We start from the raw sequence: 25,196 nt of genomic DNA, 5'->3' as shown, positions 1-25,196 counted from the left end.
GCGAGCGGAAGTTGATGCACGCTGCTCTTAGCATAAACACGTTTTATCAGCAACGTGCAAACCTGAACAGTGTTTGAATCGTGGAGTCAAACACAAAGCACGTACAGCATATCTTTATGAAAATTGACGGATACCGTTAATGTTATGTGTACCCCTCCCATCTACGGTCGACCCGAGTGGGTACAGCACCTGTATGTCAAACCCGACGTACATGTACATGTGCCCACAGCAGGCGTCTGCAGACTGTGTGCCCTATATAAACCTATGTAGTTCGATGATCGTCGGTGCGCGAATCGCCGTGGTCACGTGGTTAACAAGGTCGCAGTTGAAATTGCAGGCTAGAAAATCATGTGAATTTTGACTCCTATTAGTCTAAATACCCGATAACTCACAACTTGTATTAAACTTTTTGGGTATTACAGCATTTGATTTGCAGGACTTGAGTTTGTAATAAAAGCGGTAATAAAAGCCATGAACAGGACCTAAAGCTCATCATATAAATCTGCCAAATTTGGACAAAACTGGCCTCAAAATTGCTCTATCTTAAAATGGAGTGGAAGCATTGTTTTTCAAATAGCGATCGATCTCCAAAGATGCTAGTGTATTTCACAGCCGACTGTTTTCAGCAGTTATCAAAAATAAAGAAATACAGGACTGCATACATTTAACAAGAATACAATCATTTTAATTGACCTAGCGTGTGCTATGAAGTACGGAAAATTTTTCAGTTCTCATTACAAAAAGTAAAGATAAAACAAACATGCATTTATAATGATCGAAACAAAGATCACCCAATGCTATGAGAAAGTGCATACCTTTAGATTACAATATAAAAGCAAGTTCATTTCACAGCATGCAAATAATGAATACTTACGAGTGCAATGGCAAGAATAATTCCATGAGGTAACAGGAGAAATGGAAAGTTGTATCCATCCCTGACTGAAGGCCTTTCCATTCCACAAATGTGACACCTTGAGGCAAACACTTGAATATATCCTGATAAAGTCCCAGCGTCAACTGAATAAATCCCAAACAATTCCCATCTCACAAATACCTGCATCACCTCCAAGGTCAGACACTGTGTGCCCGTGGAATGGAGCTTTCCATTCACTGTGGCATAGAACTTTCTTTTGTGTTTGAGACTGCACTGTTTGCTGCAATCAAAAATTCAAATGTACAAGATAAACCACCCATCAAACTGATGAAGAGAATTTCTTCAGGCTTATAAAACTAATATTCTACATTTGTTGTCGGAGATATGTGCGATACAACTTTGATTTTTTTCCAGTGAAGTTTGACGGCTTTCTTTAAAAAAATCTCCTGAATACAGTCAGTAAAAACATGAAATCTGAAGACAAAAAAACCAATTTGCAGTTGCACCTGTGCAGATGGTTATTTGATGTAACGTGTGTGTGTGTTGTCGCTTGCTCTATTTACTTCATTTAGTTTTACCATGACTTGATGTCATCCAAGAAAAAATTAATTAATCTTTGACAAGTTGGTGTATTTCAGACAGGGTCAGACAAATAAAACAGATCGCCCATTTTTTTCTTGGGTTGGGAGCCCAAAATAGGATTAGTTTGGAAATGAGACACATAAGGAAAAAGGGATGCCCATACAGGTGATAAATCAGCCTGAGGCTCAAAGTGGCCTTTAAAGCAAATGGTGCATAACAAATTGATTCTGTTGTTGCTCCTAACAAGTCAGACCACTGTTTGTTAATACGCATATCTTGATTTCCCCTGATTAAAGCCTAGTTTCCATTTGGTTGTACAAAATGCTGAAATCAGTCAAGATGTCTACAGGCAGACTGTCCCATAAGATATGAAATGTGATGTCATTTGGCAAAAAGCTCACAATAAAAGTATCCCAAAATTAAAACGTTTTTGTATGAAATGCCTCTTCGGGGGGTTATGCCACTCCTTGAAGCTGAACTAATTCCACACTTTGAGGAAGTCATATTTTTTGGTAAGCTGTATTGATGGCAATTGGGGTTTCATTTCTTTGACATGAGAAAATGGACCAAGTAAGCATTACTCAAGGGAAAAGGACATCATTACACACTGTCATGACAGCGTGGGATTTTATATGGGCCTTCTCTAATGACTACAGTCATTTGCCAAAGTTTAGGAACATCCATAGAAAATGCATTACTCTGAAGGAAAACCAAACTTAAACCAATCAATCATGGCAACTTATGTTTATTTTCAGTGTGTAACCTTGGTACTTTGAGTGAACATTTTTTACTACATTTCCATGATTTGACATGTTAACAGGGTGCCCTTCCTCATTGCTGATTGCTTAGACTGGCTTTTTTTACCCATGCTGCCTTGCAGACAAAATGTCATACAAGACCTGCCTTTGCAAAAAAAATCATTCAAATGGGCATAGAGCACTACACTGATGTTATGCACCACTGTAAAATCATGTTAAGTAATCATTCAGTGAGACAGTGTAATGCAGGCTCAGTGACAGAAATACCAATAAAATTCAAGGTGGCCTTAAACTTTTGCAAATTACTGTACATGCAGACAGTCAGCAAAATTAAACTCTATCCAGTCTTGATTATCTGTTTCTGTGGTTTGTGTCTGTTGCCATAAAGCAGTTCCCATATGACTTCATCACACTGGAGGATTATCAGGGATGCTGTCTGCATCTATCTATGTCAATGTGGGAACCAGGCTTTATTTGCATAGGTATCAAAATCGTGTACTTACAGTAAGTTTTTTGACAGCTGCAGTTTTTCACATAAAAATGTAAATTACTGCAACTGCCCTATTAGCAGACAGCACTGAAGCTTTCCCAAGGATCAAACGAAAACCCTGCAGCTCAGAATTTTCCTTTTGAATATGCCATGTACTTCAACTCATCAGAATTAATCTGTTACAATTCTGTTGGGCTGACCAAAAGGACTTCATATTTTCAGGCTGGCTATTGGGAACCTGAACAACCTGAATTGAATAGTTCTCGTCTGATATACCACTGACCAACGCCTGCCCAAATACATGAGTCAACTTGATGTCTGGCTTTAACCACTTCGCGCCGGTTGTAGTTATCAATGTTGATGATGCTGGGGTGGAATAATTATCATTTTTTTCTGTTTTAAAAATTCTTTAAAAATTCCTATCTTCATTTACTGGACACTTACACCCACACAAAGGCCTGTCTGGTTTCTACTCTAATCTGACAGACAACATCTATTGATGCTGGAGTATTTCAGGTAGGCCTGCCGCCTTGTAAAAAGCGCCCAAACTTTGTGGTGCTACATAATTTTCTTTTGTTCACGAAACTGGCACAGTGCCCTGCTGACCTCTTTTCAATAGGGGCCAGATTAGCTCGCAGCGGTGCTGTGTGGCTCATCGCTGCGGTGGTGGAGCACTTTTTCCAAGTGGTAATCCGCTCGTGCTAAATCCCAAAAACCGTGGTATACTGTTCCAAAACAAGGCTGGATTTTCTCCACTCTTGAGAGTGAAAAAATGCTGGTAATACCCAGCAGCCTGGTCTTTTGTGACGACTATGGTCTTTTGTTACAAGGCCCAGTTCTCTTTGTTCGATTTCGGAGACCTGGCCCCAGTATTGTCAAAATATATGTAAATGCCTTAATTGAAACAAAACTCTAAACATAATCAGTTTCTTATCATTAAGTGAGTGATGTAATGAATAGGATTTAAGTTACTTGCACCACATTTGGGCAATGCAATTCATACATTTACTCCAACAAGCCTATCGTCTGTGCTGCAAAATATGTTACAGTAACTAAAAACAATACAAATTTTAGTTTTTTCCTAAATTACAAAATTCTACAGGTACATCAAATGTGGTACAGCTTCCTCATAAAAATACTTCCAAACAATGATACTGAGTGGCGTGTACAACATAAGATGCAAACCTTGAAGGCATTTTCTCATCTCTGTACCCCTAATATCTTCAAAGGCTCAGTCCTCGTCCCCATCATTTCTGCGGTTGACGGGCTCAAAGTTCAAGACACTCTGGTTGCCAGTGTTGGGGTCTGGCATCCGTGAGATCCGCAACAGGTGACTGGCGGTAATTTTGCTGCAGAGTTCAATGCACAACAAAAGACAACGTCATACAATGATTTCGCCCACTGTCAGACGCACAGCTGTTTAAAGAGAGAGTTGCAACATCATATGATACAAGATATGGGGCGAAGAGAAACCCCCCCTGCCTTTGTGTTGGTCACTGTTTGATCAGAATCTCAGGAATTCTTTACAGACTTCTAGGGGGGATGTGTTAGGTAACAATACTTTAGAGCGTGTATAAGGATTGGACATGTGGGGGGGTACCCATCGGCCCCATATTGTGCACGGTATCTGCAACATGAGTATCTAAATTGTTGGACCCAAGATGGTGGATTATGTGTCAGTGCACATGGACAATCAGCACACAATAGCTGCATGCTGTACTGCACAACGTAATGCACAGCCATTTTGGTGCCAAAGTCTGAAGTTGGCACTACTCTCACTGTGTACAGCTCCGGTCTGATGTAATAATAAAACGGTACGTAGTCATACAGAGCATTTCATTGCCAACAGACAATGTTGTAGTCAAGACCTCTTAAGACCACCTCAAGACCCCATAAGGCCATCACAAGGCCAACACAAGACCCTCTAGTCTGAATTCATGTCACAAGCTATTCAAATGAACTGCAACAAAAGCATTCCTTTGTCACTGTTCAACCTGTTACTTGCGAAGGCCGCTTAATACTTGGCATAAAAGCACACACAAAGGCAGATCAAATATTTGTCATAGGAAATGACGAAACATTATTCATAAAACTGTCATTCTGAATTGAAGTTAATTCACACACAATCTTCAGTAAATCTACAATGAGTGCATAAAGTCACAGTGTAGCAAATTATGCCCTTGTGTCAAACATGGTCTTTGTAAATACTGACATAACAGGTATACTGACACAATCTTAGCTGAAAAATTGCTTCACTGTGACATTCACTACACTGCCCTTTGGTAATTGTACGTCGTTGAAATTAAAAGTAAGATCCACAGGAGAATTTTAATGTTGATATTAAAGGAATTAGTTTTTAAGACTCAGTATTGAATACAGTCTTGGAAAGGTTTTCTTCATTATTTTTACTTTTTTATACTTGCTCATTTGTGGAAAAGAAATTAATCTCCATAGTCGTTTGGAGATCCAGTCTGCCTATGAAATGCGGGAGGAATGTTAGATATTATCTCCAAGTAAGCTTGAATCCTTGATCCTGATTGGTTGATCTACTGCAGTAGACTGTGCTAAAGAGTAGTGAAGCATTACGTCATTTGACCAGGAAGTGTAGTGCAAATGAATGGAGTATGCGCGAGTGTTGGTTCACATGCTGGTTCTCATGGTAATGTTTGTTTACACACACAATTGTGCATGTGACCTATTCCTTCGATACTCTATATACACTCAGATATAATGGTCCATTTTGCACCGTATATATTGTGCTATTCCAAAGGTACATATAGAATCCCTTAGGTAAAACTATTCAGCACTATACAATTCATGTGGATTCAAAGTGGTGCACTGCATATATGTGTCAAGATCACGGGATAAGTCATGGAATGACAATGCACACAAACGTACCTCATATCCAGGGGTGTCAGGAAGATGAACTGCCTCATTCGCTGTTCCTTAGCAACTGCTAGCATCAGATCCATGCTGATTCGTCGGTTCACCATATCCTTAATTCAAATTCAAAGGAGGAACTTTGTACTTCACGCACAACCTGGGATATCACACTATACAGTACCTTCAGGGGCCTTTCCATAGATGCATTTTGTTGCAAGTCAGTATGCAAAAGTAACGGAGAGTGTCCATTAACCACTTCATGCCGGGGCATTTTTCAGTGTTGATGATGCTGGGCCGGCATGACTATCATTTATTCCGTGTTCAAAATCCTTCAAAAATTCATCATTTCATTTAATGGTCGTTTATAGTCGCACCAAGTAATCTTTAGACACTACTCTAAGTTGACAGGTAACCTTCATTGACGCCCGAGTATTTCAGTGAGGCCAGCAGCCTTGTAAACAGAGCCTAGATTGTGCGGTGTTATACAGCTGTCTTTTGTTCACGAACCTGGCTTAGTGCACTGCTGACCTCTTTTCAATAGGGGCCAGATTAGCGTGCAGCGGTGCTGTGTGGCTCATCGCTGCGGTGATGGAACGCTTTTGTCCCCGGTGGTAATCCGCTCGCTCTCAATGCCCCAAACCCTGGTATACAGTTTCAAAAGAAGGCTGGATTATCACCACTTTTGAGAGTGAAAAATGTCGGTAATGCCCAGCAGCCTGGTCTTTTGTTCGGAGTACGGTCTTTTGTTACAGGGTGTTGTTTCCTTTGTCCGAGTTCGGAGACCCCGGCCACCAATATAAACCATACGTCTCCGATCCCGGATTCCCCGGCAGGAAGTGGTTAACAGGTACGAGTGAAACGTGAAGGAGACATGTGCATACAGAACAGACTAAAAAACACAAATGTATCAAGGTGCGATGAGAAGGACATTGTCTGTGCTATTCCAACCTTACAGAGACAACTGCTAGCTCTCTCAGGTAAACACTGTTGTTTTATTATTTGAATTATACGCATTCTTTGCAGAATTTTCTGTCACTTCAAATATTTTTTCCTCAAAATGAAACACATAAAATCCACAAAAAGAAAGGAACGAAACAAAAACCACCAAATACCTCGGAAGTGATTCCATTCCACCATTTGTCAGTTTACTACTCGTAAGTGCTTTCTTTTCCCCATCACCCCCCCAAAAATATTGGCGACACCCACAAGTTACAGGGACTTGTATCATTGTGATCTTCCAACAAAGTTAGATATGAACAATAATGTTGTCAGTTGTTTTCTGGGGAAGCTGCAAACAGTCCGCTTTTACTGGGTACCTTACACTTGATAGTGCACTAATACCTGCTGTACTTACCATGAAGACGTCAAACTCATCCAAGGCCCTGAAGGGCGTCTCCATGCTCTCCCACAAAGCCATGATGAAACACACAGTGGAAAAAGAGCGCTCTCCTCCCGAAAGAGATTTCATGTCTTGAGAGCCCATACCATCTCCTTGAGTAGGCTGGACCTGATGGGAGGCAACCAGTGGAGAAGACATCAATGTCATCAAGTCCCTAGTTGTACCAAATGAAGCAACTCAACATCAACCAGATGGTTCTAAAACTCCACTTTACCAGAATACATAGTTGCACTAAAATGTAGGCTATGCTCCAAAGGTTTAGAAAAACATACGTTTTGGTCACACAGCAAAGACTTGTCATGTGAAAAAGAAAACTATGTCTACTTTGGTTAGCTGTAAACATCAAACATGTAATACAATAAAGTTATAATTTTCAGTGTTGCATGATGGTTACAGTGAGATGAAAGAGTTGTGGTTGGCCGTTTGCCTAGTGATATGCATAGGGACTCCCAACTAGGTACTTTCAAACGTGTTTGGAATGCAAGATATGTGCATCCAAAAGAACACATGACACCTTCATGGTGCTTGCATACATGAGCAAACTGTGTGTTTTTCAGGATATAAGAAGAATGCCTTTGGCCATCTTGATTGAAGTCACCTTGAGAGATGAAACTTTTTAAATAATGGGATGACATGCCCTATGATCTTTTACTTGGCAGCATGCACAAGGTTAGAGTCAGGCAAACCAGCCGGCCTACACAAATATTAGCATCACTTTACAACACTCTGTATTTCCAGCAATAAACATGGACTCTTTTCACAAAGAAAGTCAGTGGCACATTATGAACAGTTGTGAACACTGAGCTGGTGCCGAGCTAGTGCTGCAGCTGAACTGCCAAACTGAACCAAGAATCATCATGCATGGCACTTTTGAACCAAACCAAACCGAACTGAACCAAACTGGTCAGTTTGGATGTTCAGCTTTAATATGGCATGGCATTGCTAATGCACGAAATGCACACAAGAAAACTTGATAAAAAGCAAACACAACGAAAAATGGATAACGAGTTATGCAGCACCAGCACTCAGCACACGTGCGTGTACACATGTACTGTAAATAAAAGAAATAATAGCTATCATAAAAAACTTACATTGGCCTCGCATCACGCAATGGTTGTACCAAACACGTGATGAGAATTCACTAAAAATCAACCGAGAGCAACCGTTTGATTTTGTTCCAGTGTGGATCAGAAAGAGCAAACTGAGCTTTTCCTTCTGGCCTATCACTCTGTCTGGCATCTTGATGATAATGGAAACTATGTAGGTGTGACATGATGGGGGTTCAGTCTAAGTTTAATGGTGCAAGATTCGTTTTACAGCATTTAACTCAAAAAAGTGGCTCAGGTATTACCTTTGACTCATTTTGTTAGGCTGGCTCACAATTGGAAATGGCTGTTTTCTCAAGGTCATTTACAAAAAGCAAACAGATGGAGTAGACTTTAGAGGCTGCATATCTTACAGTCAAGTGGAGCTCTGCTTCTCGATGGTTGAAGGTTATCTTGCCATTGTAGCCTCTTTTGGATAGAGTCATGATGAAGTAGTGTTTGGTGCGTAAGGCGATGTGTCGACGCAAAACCAGGAATGTGCCCTTGCGTACCTCCAGGAGTTTGTCAAGTTTCTGAAGAAACAAACTTTGTCAATTAACCACTTCCTGCCGGGGACTCCGGGATCGGAGACGTATGGTTTATATGGGTGGCCGGGGTCTCCGAACTCGGACAAAGGAAACAGGGCCCTGTAACAAAAGACCGTACTCCGAACAAAAGACCAGGCTGCTGGGCATTACCGGCATTTTTCACTCTCAAAAGTGGTGATAATCCAGCCTTGTTTTGAAACCCTATACCAGGGTTTGGGGCATTGAGAGCGAGCCGATTACCACCGGGGACAAAAGCGCTCCACCACCGCAGCAATGAGCCACACAGCACCGCTGCACGCTAATCTGGCCCCTATTGAAAAGAGGTCAGCAGTGCACTAAGCCAGGTTCGTGAACAAAAGACAGCTGTATAACACCGCACAATCTAGGCTCTGTTTACAAGGCTGCTGGCCTGGCTGAAATACTCGGGCGTCAATGAAGATCACCTATCAACTTAGAGTAGTGCCTTAAAATTACTTCATGCAGCTATAAACGACCGTTAAATGAAATGATGAATTTTTGAAGGATTTTGAAAACGGAAAAAATGATAGTCATGCCGGCCCAGCATCATCAACATTGAAAAATGCCCCCGCACGAAGTGGTTAACAAGGTTTCAGCTTAAACTACAAGTGCAAAGAATTCATACAAAATTTGCAGCCTCAGATCTTAGATATTCAAAATAAAATGAGAAGAGGAAACTTACACCCAGTGCAATCTCTTGTTATGCAGTCTACGAGAACTGCATTACAGAGGCTTTTTTATTTCATACTTGGTTGGAATTTTCATTTTGCCATATTTCATGACTATGACACCTTTTGATTTGTGTGATGATACAGACTTGCATACCTAAAAGCAAAAGCATGGTATCATTTAGGAAAGTCTCAATGTTCCAGTTATTTTGTTTTTTTGCAGTCTTGAATTGCTTCATTCACAATTTCAACTATATAAAGGACAATCACTTGAACCTTCAATGGACGTCATGTTCACCTCAAACAAGACAAGCTGATGCTTTAAAAACTTCTGGCAATAGCAATGATTTCATTCTGCAGTTAATCTGTACCTCAATAAACCTGCGGAACATAGTCAGCTCTTTCTTGATCTTCAGGTAGCTTCTTTTGGTCTCATCATACCTTCTGATGATCTGTTCTGGATCTCCCTTGCTGCAAGAGAAGAGACGCACATGCAGATGTTATTGTGCTCCTGCAAACTATACAGCCAAAAGATTTAATAATGATGAAATAAAATTAATGCCAAATGATGTGGCTTCAAACTCAACATTTTTCCTCACTTTTGTTTTCTTAGAAATGATGTCTAGGTATGTTTGAGTTAGAATACGACCTTGCTAGGAATAAAGCATTTTGTATTAATAACCCAACAAGTAGGGAAAATAACACCAGTATATCAGAATAAATTGTGTACTGCTATCAACTGTTTGCAGAAGCTGTGAATTACTGAAAGAATTACTGTCTATCTCCTCTCATCTCCTCTTTTGCTGTGTAAGGTTATACAATTAAGAAATGACAATGCCACCTGAAAAGAGCGCTCAACTACAAGCACAAACTGTATGGGGGCCTAGAGGGGTCCCTTTCCCTGTATCACAAAGCAACAGGATTCCAGTCAACAAAACAAGTTGGGCAGCTTTTGGGCATTACATTAAATCAAATAAAAAACCTTTTAATTTTGCCGCTGTGCAGATCTATGGTGATGTGCACACTGAAGAGAAACCGGAAACTTCTAAACAGAGCAAGTCAATTCCATACACAGTCACAACATTTACTACCTTTGCTGTTCTTTCTCAATCCTTTTGGTAATCTGGTCTATTTCACTGTCAATGTTCTGGGGTTTTCTGGCTGTTACAACTCTCTCTGGATGAATCTGCTTTGCTTTCCCTACCATGACCTATGCACAAAGGTAAACAAATGACAGGCAGATGTGTAAAATACAGAAACTTCTGCAAACTCTTTGCTGGCTACAGTTACCTAAAATACACAAATTGAAAACTCTACAAAGCCTGAAAGATTCCAGCTGAATTGTTCTCACAGAGAAAGATTCTAGCTAGGATCAACATTTCAGGCTCTCAAAATGTTTTTATATAAAAAAGAAAAAGACAAAAAACTGAAATGACAGCATAGGAGAGACAACACGAAACAAGTTTTATGTTGATAAAAACAAAAAGGGAAAGTGAAGGAGATGAAAAATAGAGATGACGGCAGGGAATCATCAATTGGCTTTTAAGAACCCTATAAATTTACTACCCCCCATTGTTTGCTAGTTGATAAAGGCTTTGCCCCACCCAGAAATTCCCATACAGAACAAAGTCATTCCCCCTTAAAAGAAATGCCCATGAAAACACATAAGAGGCTGTGGAGTACCCAAGGTGTGGCAAACGTGTACATTAATCAAGGAAACATGGTTACCACGACAATAACTTACTGACCCTTTTTTACTTTGTGTTTTACACAAGGGTAGGTAGGTAGATGTAGTTTGGCTACTAACCTCCACCTCTTTTGCATGTCGGTCTTGCCTGGTCTTCAATACATTCAGGTTGTCCAAGTGTTCCTTCTTCTTGTTTGTGTAGTGCTTCAGATGATTCTTGGCTGATTCGATTTCAGCACTGGCGGTCAGCACATCATCCTGCATTGCGAAGTTGCAAATAAATAAGATTTTAACTGCCCTTGGACAAAAATGATCAAAAGACGAGAATGGCCTTGAAGTGAGAGAAGTAGCTGATTTGACATTTTGGGGAAGAGAGGGAGATTTCTTGCATTCAGGGCATGAAAAAAAAGGCAATTTTTTTGCTGTTGAGATCGAAATGAATCCCTTTAATAGAAAGATACATAAATTTCTTCACTTGTTTTGCTTAGTACATGTATGGAAGAGTATTCTTTCCTTAAAATTTAAGATCCAAAAACCTACGATTAAATGAAAGTTTAATCTAAATGTACAAAGCAAAAGAACAATTTTTCTCAATAGTTCTGCAGAAAAAGATGTTCACTTTGAGGAAAACTGTGAGTTCAACCGATTCGGAGAAAATGCTTTGTCATATGTTTTTCTAAAGAGAAGAGTTTGCTTTCTTTGTTATGACAGGAGATGTGTGCAATGTGGAAGAACGGTTTTGTGACTGCTGATTTTGGACCACAATGGCAAGATTTTACACTTGCCTTTATAGCACTACAAATGCTGTCATAAACAAAAACATTACGAATACCTGTACACTAAACATTTAACAAAAGGTGAAGCATTAAAAACTGGGGTGCAGAGAAACAGAAAGCAGGCCAGCACAAAAAAACTTCACTTCTTTACTCTGCCTTCTTTTCATGATGTCTTACCTTAATCGGCTCCACTCTGTCGGCAAAATTCTTCATCTCCTCATCCAGTTCAGAGAATCGCTGCTTCAGCGCATCGTACTCCCGGTGGATCTCCTTGTACAGCATCCCTAGGTCATCCAACACAGCCTGGTTGGCCTCTATCTCTCGGTCCAGGGTGGCTACCTCCTCCTCCAGAGTACTAACATCCACTGGGGGGATGTCCTCGATGGCTTCCAGCTGTTGCTTGTCCTGAGGGGAGATTTGAAAAATGAAGGTGTGGAAAAGTAGCATGATTACAAGGGGAGATCACAAAGTCCATGCCCCTCTAATTGAAATTTCAAGATGTACATGCCTCTGCACAAACTAAAGTGAATTTGGTTTCTGCATCCTTCTAAAACAAAAATTGTGCAACCCTGGGTTCCCCTGCAGACATTTTACCCAGGTTACTTTGCCTGGTTGGAGCTTTGGGTTAGTTTCCAACGTGCCTTTGTTACAAGTTCACGTTGAATACAAACAAACTGCATTACGCTGGAGGGCTTTGTTGCATTCATTTATATTGCAGGATTCGATCTTTACAGCGGCCACTGCAGCGATGCCCCAGTGAATTGCCGTGATGCCCTTTAAAAATAGTGCGCACCTTTCGGCCACTTGGCCAACGTGCCCCTTTTCAATGATCACTAGGTGCCTACATGTATTTAAAGTTGTAATCAACTTTCAAGTTACCGTTTAGCACCAGCGTTTCTGTCAACGGCTGGCCAACCGCACCGAGCACTAGTTTTTTGCATTGCACGGACTGGTTTTGCATTGCTCTGTAGACAACATGGTATGGCAACCACATCATCATAGTTGTGTGACTCTAAGAACGTAGCACCAGACTTCTTTTATACATAGATTGGTTACAAGCCGCGGCACAGAATTACACATTCTGCACCAATTGGATTCTGTACATTGCACGTATTGAGACCGAGTTACTATTATTTCGGGATTGCGGACGGGAGTACGACCAAGCCTCTTTTTTCCTCGCTATTTTACTGGTATTCATGTGGGTGCTGGGCATGACAGTGGGCTTCTATTGGGTAAATGCTTGCACAAATTGTGACCCAGTGACCGACTTGCTAGAATTGCAATTTTTGTAAGTTGATTTTTGAAATACAGTGTTACCTTTATGGCATCATGAAAAGTAATAAGAAAAAACACCAAATGGTAAATTAAAAGTACTACAGTATTATGTATTTTTATTCTACAATTCAAGCAGACTGCTCATCATGTGAACAGAAACAGTGAAAATTGCAGGTTGAAAGTTAAACACCATGTTGAAATTGAAGGAAAGTCTGTGTTTAAGTCACCAACAAGCATGATGAGTAAATGTTTCCAAGTGGCCTTGGTGCCCTTTCAATTGGCCTTGGTGCCCTTTGGTTTTGGGGAGCATTCAAGGCCAAGTGGCCTTGACCCTCTGAAGCTTAAGGTTGAAGCCTGATATTGATTCTTACATAGACCAGCTGGTTAATGGTTTGCTTCAGCTTCAGTCGTTGCGTTTGTACTCGTCGTTTCTGCTGCTCGTTCTGCCTGATGGTCGTGTCTAGCTCCCTCAGCTGCTGCAGCACATCTTTCTGCTGCTGTTGCAGCAGCTGTACCTCACACTGCATTTCCCTAAAATCATACAGACGATGCAATGAGTGGTTACAGAATCTTGCATACTGGTCACGTCACAGACTTCCCGTGTGCAAAACGTAGACAGCCAAATTAATGAAATCAAACTGACCGTTTTTCTACTGATGTCTCACAGCTTCTTTGAAACCAACTTTATGAAAATCAGACATGCTCCTTTCCTGAACTGTTCCTTTTTCCAAGGCAAGCAGGACACAGACACACTTTTCCTACTAACATGTTCTCATGCATAGCCACAAATGCATGACAGCATCAACTGTGAATCGCCAAAACAACTTTATCTGTCAGAGTTATTTGGAATTTTAAAGATACGCTTATAATGGACATCCCCACATACATGTCAACTTTCCCTGACAGTAACATGGAACTCACCCATCGTGAGATACTCCTTCTTTCTACAAACTATCAATCTGTAGCTTTCTTACATGAAATGATAGAATGTAAAGGACTTTATCACTAATCAAAAATCTGTGATGTTATTTTTGCGGCAGAACAAGAGAGGGCATTTTTTACATAGCAACGACAGTCCTTTATTGGTAACTTATTGCATGTGGAAAAAGGTTTCAATATGGACAATTGGTGTGAGATGTGGTAAGCATGCATGGAACATTCCTGTTTGAATGTTCGGTCTTGGCTGCACCAGGTGCATGCACAAGCCCTGTCAGAAATAACTTCCCACCAGCCTGTCTCTTCTGCGCCAGTGACGGCACACTTCATCTTGGGACAGGTATTACCTGATGTCTTCCTCCACATCTCCACGAAGCACTCTAGCCTTGGTGTACCGATTAGAGTAGTAACGCTGATCGCGGCCAGCATAGACCTGATCTCCGCTGAGGGTGAAGGCTTCCCTGCAGTTGTGGGGTGTTTGTAACCGCAGGAGGTTACGTGCATCTTGGCTAGACTCTACCAACAGAATGCCTTCAACACCACGCTGCATATGCAAGAGCAAAAGGCATATAGCTCTGAGAAAAGGTCATCTTTCAGCAACTACAAGTCATGTATTTAACCCCTTCACGCCGGTAATTCTTTTGACCGTTACTGCTGGGCTGTGGTATGCCCTGGATTGAGGGCTTTGTCAACAGCAGGCCCCATTGAACCAGCAGCTGCAGGGCGAATAGACTGTATGTGTGGTATGCACTAATCCTCAAACAAAGCCGCGGCTCTTGCCATCTCCAGGAGTGAAGGGGTTAAGGCCACACCAGCAATCATTTTAAAAATCTGATCCAAACACATTTCTTTCTAAAAGACACCACCACCAAGGTTTTGTGAAGAAATGAAAACTCAGATGACAAATTGTCATGAATCCCTCAAAAAGACAAAGTACCGGTAGATGGCTGAAGTCTGTATCATTTACTGTACACATTTGAACACTCAAACACAACGCCAAAAAATAACAATATCAAGCATGTTTAATCTTGCCATAAAACAACTTTAAAATGTGATGATTTGTAGCACATATATTTGAAAACATGACTTCAACTAGTGCACTTGTTTGATTTCAGTTCTTGAAACCTACATCTATCACTACAAGTGAAAAGACCGTACAATGTAAAAAAACAATACTTTGGAACCGTACTAAATTTCTTTCATACACCTGTATCAACTTTCTTTACACTAACATCATGTTTGAAAGTGCAAAACTAAAGAACAGGTTTTAATAAGGCGACATGAATTGGTCAATACCACGTGGCAAAGCCAACTTCATGAATATTTCATCTGCCACCTGATGAAATTATTCTATTATACAATAAATAATTCAATGACATGTGATCAATCACCAACCAACTGAACAGGAGAGATTTATTCAGGTATTGTAAAATAATGGCTCAATAGTGTCAGAACTAAGCCTGAAAACTGGAAAATCATCGTCCACTTTACTGGGCTATGCAAGGCGAGTCCTTCAAATCATGTATATTACAACCATGTGCTGGCCTCAGCCAGATGAGACGGTGGCCATGTATACAAATTCAGCTTAAATAATGGGTAGGTGCCTACCTGATCAATCAAGCAATTGTAGATAGTGGGGTCCTCGATATCAATCATGTCTAACAGTGACGGATACTCCTCACATCGCACTGCCCCTTGTGATATGTCATACCTCTGGCCCTTAAATGTAAAGATCCAAACATCAAAAGCTCTTTTCAATTATTTCCATACATATATTTTGGAACTTTGACAGATTCACACAATTCAGAAAGATGTTTAATTATAACCCTAACCATGAAAATCCAACAAGATTCTATGTGATTTGAACTATCACCCCAAGGACTGGAGGTAGCAACTCTGTTGATTGTTCATTGTAGTTCTGTACTTTAATGAACCTGCGTCCACCCTCGTCACTGATTTAGGTTTTTGTTCAAAGATGATGATGGTTTAAAAATGTCACACAAATCTTGAACTCATGACCATCAAGGGTCAGAAATGGTGAAGTCCAAGTTCGCAAAGAACTATAGCTGTGATATTGTCATTTTAAAATATTGGTATTTTCCCCAGGGACAAATTCATGGTGAAGAAAGACAACCAGCAAATGTTAAGAAGTTTTATATGATCATGCCACTGAACTTCCATTTACACTGGAATTCAGACTCAATTTCTAGTAGCCTTGTAGTGTATTCAGACAAATGATTCAGTGACACATGATCAATGACCCACTGATTATATGACAGAAAGTTATTCTGGATTACAGTGAAACATAACACCTTCACATGGTCCTACCTGAAAGGCTGACACTATGATTCCTGGTCGTCTTTTCTTATCAGGGACAAAACGAGCTATCAGTTGGTTGAGGATGTTCATGTCATGGTAATTATGACAGCAGAACTTGTAAAGAAGTTGTTTCAAGCAAGCCTCAATGCCAATGGCCCAACGTGGATCCTTCAGCTTGAGAACGTTACCTGTGGATGAAAAGGAATCAGCATCTATTGTTGAGGGCGCTGTTGAGGACACTACTGAGTAGCAACCACCATTGGCTTTTCCTCTCCTGGTTTTTGACTGATTTTGTGGACTTTTATCATTTATTAGAAACATTTTGATGTTTCTGTGTCTGCCATCATGTTATGGGGAACATCTACCACGAGTATCTACTCACTGTTGTGTGTGTTGAGTCTCGTGTTGCATCCTTTTGTGGAAATCAGTGCACAGCCTGTCCCCTCAAACGAACTGACGGTATACACTCGCTCTAAGCTCTTTGAATTTCGCCCGCTAGGACGACGATTGCTGATAGAATTGACCATTTTGAATCTGTTTTGCCAGACAGTCCAAAATTTGTCATGGGCGATTTTCACCAGTGCACACTTGGACATGTTCTACCGTCATACAAACAGTGCATTACGCAATCTACTCGTAACGATGCGACGCTGGACTGCTGCAACGGGAATGTTGCTGGGGCATATGAGACAAAAGCCTGTCCACAACTCAGTGCATCAGATCACAATAATGTCCTGTTAATGCCTGCATATAGACAGAAACTCAAAACGTGTAAACTGATTACAAAGGCACGTCAAAGCTGGACCAATGAGGCAGCTGAAGAGCTTTGTGCCTGCTTCGATTCAGCGGACTGGGATCTATTCTTTGAGGGTCACAACACTATAAATGGAGTTGACATCGTCACTGACTATATTCGTTACTGTGTGGAGGTGGTAATTTCCATCAAGGAACAACAAATTTATGCTAACGACAAACCATGGGTCACAAGTTCAATGAAGAGATTGCTCCAAGAGAAAAAGGAAGCATATCTTATGGGAAACCGAGGGAAGCTGAAGAAAATGCAAAAACGAATCAACAAGGCAATTAAGTCAAGCAAACTAGTGTTTAAACGCAAACTTGAACATTACTTCTCCCAAAACAATACCAGGGCTGCATGGCAAGCTGTGGGGACAATCACTGGATACAAGATCAAATATAGAACACTGGATCTCTCAGCGGACTTTGTTGAAGAGAACTGAATAATTTTTATGGTCGTTTTGAGGTTCATGATTTCAGTAATGAGAATGAGGAGTTGAGGGGTCGTTTAGAATATCTTATCTCACAGCCTGGTGACGATGATGGGATATTTGTTAGTGAGGGAGATGTTAGGAATTTGTTTGGAAGGGTTAGGGTAATTAAGGCATCTGGCCCGGATGGAATCAGAAACAAAATAGTCAACAGCTGGCCCCATTGTTCTGTAAGATTTTTCTAATCTGTCTGGATTCTGGCAATATTCCAAGACTGTGGAAAACATCACTAATTGCACCAATTCCGAAGGGGATTAAAATTCAGGAGCCAAATGATTTACGTCCAGTGGCACTAACATCAAATATTATGAAATGCTTTACTCCTTGATGAAGTGTTGAATGAAACATGATTTGTTTCCAAATCAATTTACTTATCGCCCAAATCGTGGTGTCGAAGATGCTACCCTTGTGTATCTTCATAAATTGCTTGGACATCTTGACCACACCAAGTCTTACGTGAGGTCACTTTTTGTTGATTTCTCAAGTGCCTTCAATAGGATCGCTCCTCACTGTTTGGTTCGTATGTTGTTGGACAGGAATGTTAACCCTAGGTTGATGCTTTGTATCAGCTACAGGATTCAATCAGTTAGAGCTGGAAGTCAACAATCCCAACAATTGATCACGAATATTGGTGCTCCTCAGGGATGCATGTTATCACCCGTTCTTTTTTCATTATACACGAGTGAATGTATAGAAACACTAACCCAACGTGCAGCATACTTAAATATGATTGTGGACTTCTTGTGCAGTGATCCTGAGGACTATATTGCTCAGATGAACAAATTCGTTGGTGCGATGATCACTTTTTGTCCTTAACTACAAGTAAAATTAAACAGATGATCATCGATTTTAGGAGTGATGTACAGCACAAACCCCTACAAATACACAGAAATGTCATTGAACAGGTGCATGAATACAAGTACCTGGGAACGGTAATAGACAATAAGCTCTGTTGGAAAGGAAATTGCCAATTTGTTCAGAATAAAGCTAGTTAGAGGATGTTATTCCTCCGAAAGCTCAAGAAATTTCATGTGGATAGGACTCTCATGACCCTGTTCTATCAATCAGTTATTCAGAGTGTGGTTACTTTTGATTTCATTTGTACCTTTTTGGTAGTTTGACCAAAGAACAAAAGGGCAGAATAGATTGTACTAAGAAAATGGCACACAGATTAATAGGCCAAGAACTAACCCCTGTCCGAGTCCTGTATGACACTTGTCTTTTGGCCAAAGTACAAAAGATAATGTCAGACATAACCCATCCACTCAACCAATGTTAAAGGTTTAATCATTCTGGGATTCGTCTGTGCCCCCCACTCACACGTCGGCTTCGATACAGACAGTCATTTATTCCAAATTCAACCAACTGTTATAATGCAAAGGTGAGACTATACCCCCCCCGACACACTTTCTCATTGGTAATAAAGGGTGAGAATATGCAATATCATTTAGGAAATTATTATCTTTGTAGACTGTGATTGCCATTTATGTTACTTTAATGCAATCTTTATGTTTTGTCATAAAGTGCGATTGTAATATTGATGAATGCAATAACTTACTGTTTGCAACAAGCCAATGGAAAGTAAATTTCTATGTGAACTTTTGCATGGACAATAATAAATTTGAATCTTTGAATCTATACGCTGACTCTGTGCACAGGGTTCCATACACTGATCTCTATGTACTGCCTGTGTACAACAAATGAGGCCTCCATGGCTTGATGTTACTTAGGCCAGTAAGGATGGCCACTATTAGTTTCAGTGTAATACAGTACTTGAATTGTGCTTAGAATAAGTTCCCAGGTTTTTGAGTAGCATGGGTTGGTCAGTACAACACCGAGGGAATGATTTCTTCATCAAAAGCATAAATATAATTCACAATTATATCCTAAGACTGCTCACGAGAGCATTTGGGTAAAAGGCATTTTGAATGCATTTTCACTTTTTTTTTTCTTTTCATTTTGAATGTTGGGATTTTGGGTACTTGAGCATTTATGTTAATTTTCACAGGGTTCCTGATTTCCTACAACCATTATACTTACTACAGACATACATGTAAGAAGGAAGTCCCTTTTATCTCACCGATTGGTCCTTTGGGCTTTTGATGGAACATACATCGCTGGCTGGCTTTGTTGATCTCATTCAACAGGTTTGGCATGAAGTCACCATATAGCTTAAGGCGATCCTTGCGACCAGCTTCCAAGTGATGGATCCGTCTAGTCTTGCTGTCGATGGTCTGCTTCAGGTCTGCATCCCTGGTTCTGGATTTGACAACATTTTATGAAATGTTCAGTGGAGGCGCTCGGTCGAAATTCAACAAGTTATTTTCTAAATCGAATTCAACAAAAAGAAAAAAAATCAAATAAATTTGTTTACAAAACTACTCTCTAAAAGCATTTATCAAGACATGAAAAGCAAGATTAAAGGCAGCTGGTACACGTGCCTGAAAGTAAAACCATAACATTATTCATTTTTCCACTGTCTTTTTTGTTAAGTTTCTGTGACAATGTAATAAAATTCCCAATTAGGGCTAAACATCAATTGGACTTCCATCCTCCTCCTCTGAGGAACAGACCCATGAAACTCAATGGTCAAATGGTACGTCACCACACAAACACACAATAGGTTGTTTCTGCTTTTGCAGGAATTGTTTCAATGAAAATTTGAATATTTTATCAAATGAATGGTAAAATAATCAATTTTTTAAGACTTAATTGAGTGGTGACATTTGAATGAACATAAGCTCTGAATGCTACTTCAAGGTAAGATATTTTGAGTTACCTGACTTTAAACTGGAATGATTTTTTTACTGTAAAATTGCCAATCAAGGTATTATATGGTCCACATTGTGAATTTGCTTGAGAAATGTTTTACGAAACATCCCACTCCTCTTCAAAGGAAAAATACTACTTGACATCTCCAATTGATTACACCAAATGAACAGTACACTTTTTATTAAAAACAGTCACAATTTTTCATGCTTTTCATGACAAATGAGGGCGCTGTTAATGTAATGTCATTGTAGGAAGACTATTCTGGGGAGAGGAGTTGTAATGTTTTGTTTAGATTGTGACAAAAACTTAACTCAGTGACCTATCGCACTTCAAAGGAAAAATACTACTTGACATCTCCAATTGATTACACTAAATGAACAGTACACTTTTTATTAAAAACAGTCACAATTTTTCATGCTTTTCATGACAAATGAGGGCGCTGTTAATGTAATGTCATTGTAGGAAGACTATTCTGGGGAGAAGAGTTGTAATGTTTTGTTTAGATTGTGACAAAAACTTAACTCAGTGACCTATCGCACTGATAATACTTGCTCATAAAAATGCAAATTTGCATTAAATTGAAACTGAGGTAAAATTGGACACAAAGGAACTATGTACGAAAACTGCATTAAAAAATCACACTGACTGGTGCCTTTTTAAATATACCTAAAAACACAGGCACGGATGCAGCAACTTACTTAAGCCCGTATGTCTGTTCCTTGGCTCTATCAAGGGCAGATATAAACTGTTTCAAGTCTTGCTCCACGGTGCTATGCTGTGCCTCTTGAGCTTGGATGTGGGCTTGCAGCTTCTGGATCTCAGCTTCCCGTTTCTTCCGCTCATCTTCATAATCTCGGCGAGCGCTGAGAAACACGAGATGGTAAAACAGTGGCAATATTGCTTACGTTGGCATAATAAAAGTAGAGTCTTTTAAGCTTCAAAGTTAAATGTGGACAGGTCACAATGTACTCAACTTCAGCTGATATTTTTACATGAAACTGGTGAACATTTATCTGATGCATGTTTGAGTACGTAAGTTTGCTTACTGTTGATGATAATCAACTTCTAGTTGCTTCAGAATGCTTTACAACATTTCAGATCTTCAGGATGGTCCAAGACATAAGAATAGAACAACCACTTACATTCTGATGTCATTAAATGTCAAGTCTGTGATGTCTAAATTGCTCATGCTCAGGTATTACATGTATGTTACATGCCTCTTCCGTCAATATGAAGTCATGATTTGCCTAAGAAAGACGTGTTGCAAGCTTACAAAATGCACACTGGAGTGTGACGCTACCACAGTAAAGGCATCTCCTCTGATTAGTCCATGCATGACGAAATACTTGACACTATGCACCTGTAGCATACAGGCTGCAAAGACAAATCCAAGTGTACATGTGCTCATGACCTGCATGTTGAAGCCATGCAGGTCATGAGCACATGTACACTTGTTCAAGATAAATCAAGGCTGTCATCGGTTGGTTGGGCTTGATGGATCAGTCTATCAATTCTCCATCAAGTGCATTTATAGCTTGTAAAGTGGACCCGATCTCAGTGACCAGTCACGTTGCCCTGAAATGCACAAATGATAGACGGTGACAAAATACCTGTTCTTGAGTTCACTGATTCTCTGCTGCAAGTCATTCTTGTCTGCACTCAAGCTCCTAGACTGATTCTGACTGGACCGAATCTTCTTCTGCAGAGAGAAAGTATGAATTAAGGCGTTGTCAGGATTCATTCAGGTGATGCAGGCATTGCTTCGGGGTTTATTTGGGTGTCATGTAAAACAAATAATAAATGTTTTGCATGGACCTGTGTCATGGGAAGAACAGTTTCATTCACACTGACAGGTGCAATGCTCCATTAGGCTTTGCCTTGTGAAATGGAACGTTCAATCTCCTTTCTCATGAAATCATTCTCACCACTGCACTGCAATAAGTGATCTTTATTTGTGAAACGAGCCATAATCGTACATGTGACTGCAGACTAATTAATGTCCGGGACTATACAGTCACCAGGTCCCTAATTTCAGCACCTACTGTCAAGTCTGGTTTTCACAGTAAGGGGCAAAATAAGGGACCTGGTGACTCTACGGTCAGGGACATTTCCGCTTTTCATGCATCTGTATTACTCAAGTTACACTACAATTACGCACATGTTCGTATATCTGAGACATGTGGGTACCTCATAGCACCCTACTGGTTGACAAGGCAGGTGACGTGTGTTACACCTGTTGACAAAGATGGTGCCACCACAGTAAAGGCTCTTAATGCTGGTCACTGAATTGCTCATTGGGCAGTTGATTATGGAAGGGGTCCTACCTCTACATCTCGCTCCTTCCTTTTGGCTTTATCCATTTCTGCCTTGGCCATGGCATGTTGTGGCTGAAGCTCTTTTATCTTTTCACCAAGCTCAGTCAGCTGGTCCTGCAAGTCACGGAAGTGAGTCTCTCTGCTGGCTACCTTGGCCTGAAAAGTTATTTAAACAAATAAGGTCTAAATATCAGACACCTTGTGGTTTTTATAATGTAGAGTAAAACCTACTCTCCTGCAACAAGACTTTTCAATGTTTTCCCAGGTCTTGATATTCAAACACTGTAGTCTCTACTATCTTGGCCAAATGACTTGACTCAAGTCACTTAGTTAAAATGACTCAATGCAACAAAATTCTCTGACGTGTTTATATACAACACTGAAATCCTGTTGGTTGAAACAGTGTACACTCACATAGCAAACATGAACAAGAACTAAAAGCAATGGTAATGTGACAAATCATATCAGGACAGGGAGGATAGTTGTTTGGACCAAGCATATGACCATATTAAGCCAAAGAAAGAGAGTATTCAGGACAAAGATACAAGCATAAATCAAAAGGCATAGACACTCATCAGCCAGACGACAGGGTGCTCTGACTGACCCACGTACCCAATGTGCATCCATCACTGTTTGTGTAATGTAGCACAATGCACAGAAGTACAAAGACAAGCCTTCAGGGCATACTAGATGACAAAAACTACAGCCGACCCATACTAGATCCGCATCATTATCATAACGGCAAAAGCACATGGCACAAGTGGTGACCGTTAGGCTATTTGATAAAGAATTTGTAGATTGTGCTGCTGCACTAAATGCTTGCCTACAACATTGGCGGTGGATTTCAACAAACTGTGTGGTCAAGTAGTATCTTTGGAGCGGACTCTCTACCTACCTCTGAAGCCTCAATCTTTTCATCAAACTTAGGTGTGCGACTCTCTTCCTGTCTTAACTCCTTCTGCATGGCATCCAAAACCTACCAGAACAAAATAAAAACAATGAAACAGTCTGGAAAATACCCGAGGGGAAAGATTATGAGGAAATGAGCTTTAATGACTAGAACAGATTCCTCCACCCCCCTGACCTCAGCCATCCATTATCCCAAAACTGACCTTTTTGAAACTTGGAATGTTCATACAGACATTCATTCAGAGTACATCTGTGATGTTTCATGCCAATCTGATAGAGGGCATTCTTATGGCCATTGATCCCTTCACACTGGGAAGGTTGACAGCCATGGCTTTGTGTGAGGATTAGTGCATACCACACATACATTCTATTCATCATGTAGCTGCGGTTTCCAATGGGCCTGCTGCTGGACAAAGCTTTGCATACTGGGCATACCACAGCCCAGCAGCAGCTGTCAAGACAATCCTGGTGTTAACCCCTTGATGGAGGGACTTTTTTCTGAAAGCCAACTTCGAGAATTCCAGCCTCACTTGTGAAAAGGCTCTTTGTTCGGTGGCATGCAGCTCTACTCACGCTTCCACATTCCCGTTGCCTCTTTTCAAAGTGGGGACTGTTGTGAAGCTGGTGATTATGATGCAAATTCGGCCTTTTCATTTCTTTGCAACACACAAAGGCCAATCACCATATATACAAGAGCCAGGGTATGCCTTCTTTCACCATGTTCGCTCAAGCGTGGGTCGAGAATAATATCTGAAAAGCGGGCTAACTGCGTCTCTTACTGCTTCCCGATGAGAAAGGGTTAACCTAGTACCGGGTACCTTATGTTTGTACACATAGCCGGGGAGCCAAAAATCGGACAAAGGAGCCAGGTCTTGTAACAAAAGACCGCACTCCTGAACAAAAGACTGAGCTGCTGGGACGTGAACATTTTTTCACATGTCAATAGCAGAGGTAATCTGTCCTTTTTCGTGAATTGTGAATTTTGAAAGAATGCCGATACACTGTGTTGTCGGTGGCTGTTGTGGCAATCAAAACAACTCCCCAGAGAACAGTTTTAAAGATTCCCAAGCAACTTTTCACACCAGCGTTTGTGGGTTACATTTGTGGACAAAACACGATCAGAAGGCCCTAAAGAAGGCCCTAAAGACAAATCCCAACCCAACGTTTCGTGTCACCTGGTTTTGTCGACGATAATACATGCATGTTTCACTTTAAAACAAGATGTATCAAACATCAGTGAATACAGCTATCGAATAGCCAATGGTAGGACAATTACGTCTTTCAGAAATTTTTTTATAACGGTGCAGGAAAAAATCATTAACAGTCAGTGTTTTGTTGTCGATCTTCTGGGGCACTGCCATGCCCTTGGCCAACAGCTTCGAGTTGGAAAATCTCTTCCTGAGTGTATTCTGGTTTGAACTGACAAGGCAATATTTCTTGTGCCTCATCAGCTCCTTCAATGTTCGTTGCTCCGAAAAGGGATTGAAAGAGGATTGTGAAAATTTTTAACATATTTCCACCCATTTTGAAATTTTGCAGATGTGTTTTCTTGTTATATATATATTTGTTTTATGTGTTGATGCATGTTTTACAAGAATTCTTCCCAGCACGGCCCA

At 40.5% G+C, this 25,196-nt stretch overlaps 1 protein-coding gene across 2 annotated transcripts in view; it reads right to left on the bottom strand.

Annotated features, from left to right (window-relative positions):
- Window positions 1–663: 663 nt before the first annotated feature.
- The window catches only part of smc6 (structural maintenance of chromosomes 6), a 42,702-nt gene continuing 18,169 nt past the window's right edge, over window positions 664–25,196 (bottom strand). The window contains exons 9-26 of one of the 2 annotated variants that reach the window (XR_015428270.1): window positions 23,567–23,647; window positions 22,681–22,827; window positions 21,967–22,055; window positions 21,055–21,219; window positions 19,665–19,843; window positions 16,308–16,486; window positions 15,588–15,698; window positions 14,327–14,523; window positions 13,415–13,574; window positions 11,946–12,173; window positions 11,113–11,250; window positions 10,397–10,515; window positions 9,677–9,776; window positions 8,446–8,604; window positions 6,942–7,094; window positions 5,603–5,700; window positions 2,356–4,053; window positions 664–2,325 (exon numbers count right to left, since the gene is read on the bottom strand). Coding sequence is in view for 1 of the 2 variants with exons in the window: in XM_087148630.1 (XP_087004756.1) it covers window positions 3,936–4,053; window positions 5,603–5,700; window positions 6,942–7,094; window positions 8,446–8,604; window positions 9,677–9,776; window positions 10,397–10,515; window positions 11,113–11,250; window positions 11,946–12,173; window positions 13,415–13,574; window positions 14,327–14,523; window positions 15,588–15,698; window positions 16,308–16,486; window positions 19,665–19,843; window positions 21,055–21,219; window positions 21,967–22,055; window positions 22,681–22,827; window positions 23,567–23,647 (2,421 nt within the window). In the remaining variant the exon portion in view is untranslated. Of the gene's footprint in view, window positions 4,054–5,602; window positions 5,701–6,941; window positions 7,095–8,445; window positions 8,605–9,676; window positions 9,777–10,396; window positions 10,516–11,112; window positions 11,251–11,945; window positions 12,174–13,414; window positions 13,575–14,326; window positions 14,524–15,587; window positions 15,699–16,307; window positions 16,487–19,664; window positions 19,844–21,054; window positions 21,220–21,966; window positions 22,056–22,680; window positions 22,828–23,566; window positions 23,648–25,196 lie in introns of both variants that reach the window. The other variant, XM_087148630.1, reaches the window with a different exon arrangement.

This window comes from Acanthaster planci, linkage group LG18 (genome assembly GCF_054643075.1).
Source record: "Acanthaster planci isolate LZ-2023a linkage group LG18, COTS_SCS, whole genome shotgun sequence".
Classification (NCBI taxonomy): domain Eukaryota; kingdom Metazoa; phylum Echinodermata; class Asteroidea; order Valvatida; family Acanthasteridae; genus Acanthaster; species Acanthaster planci.
This window is presented reverse-complemented; position numbering and strand designations above follow the sequence as displayed.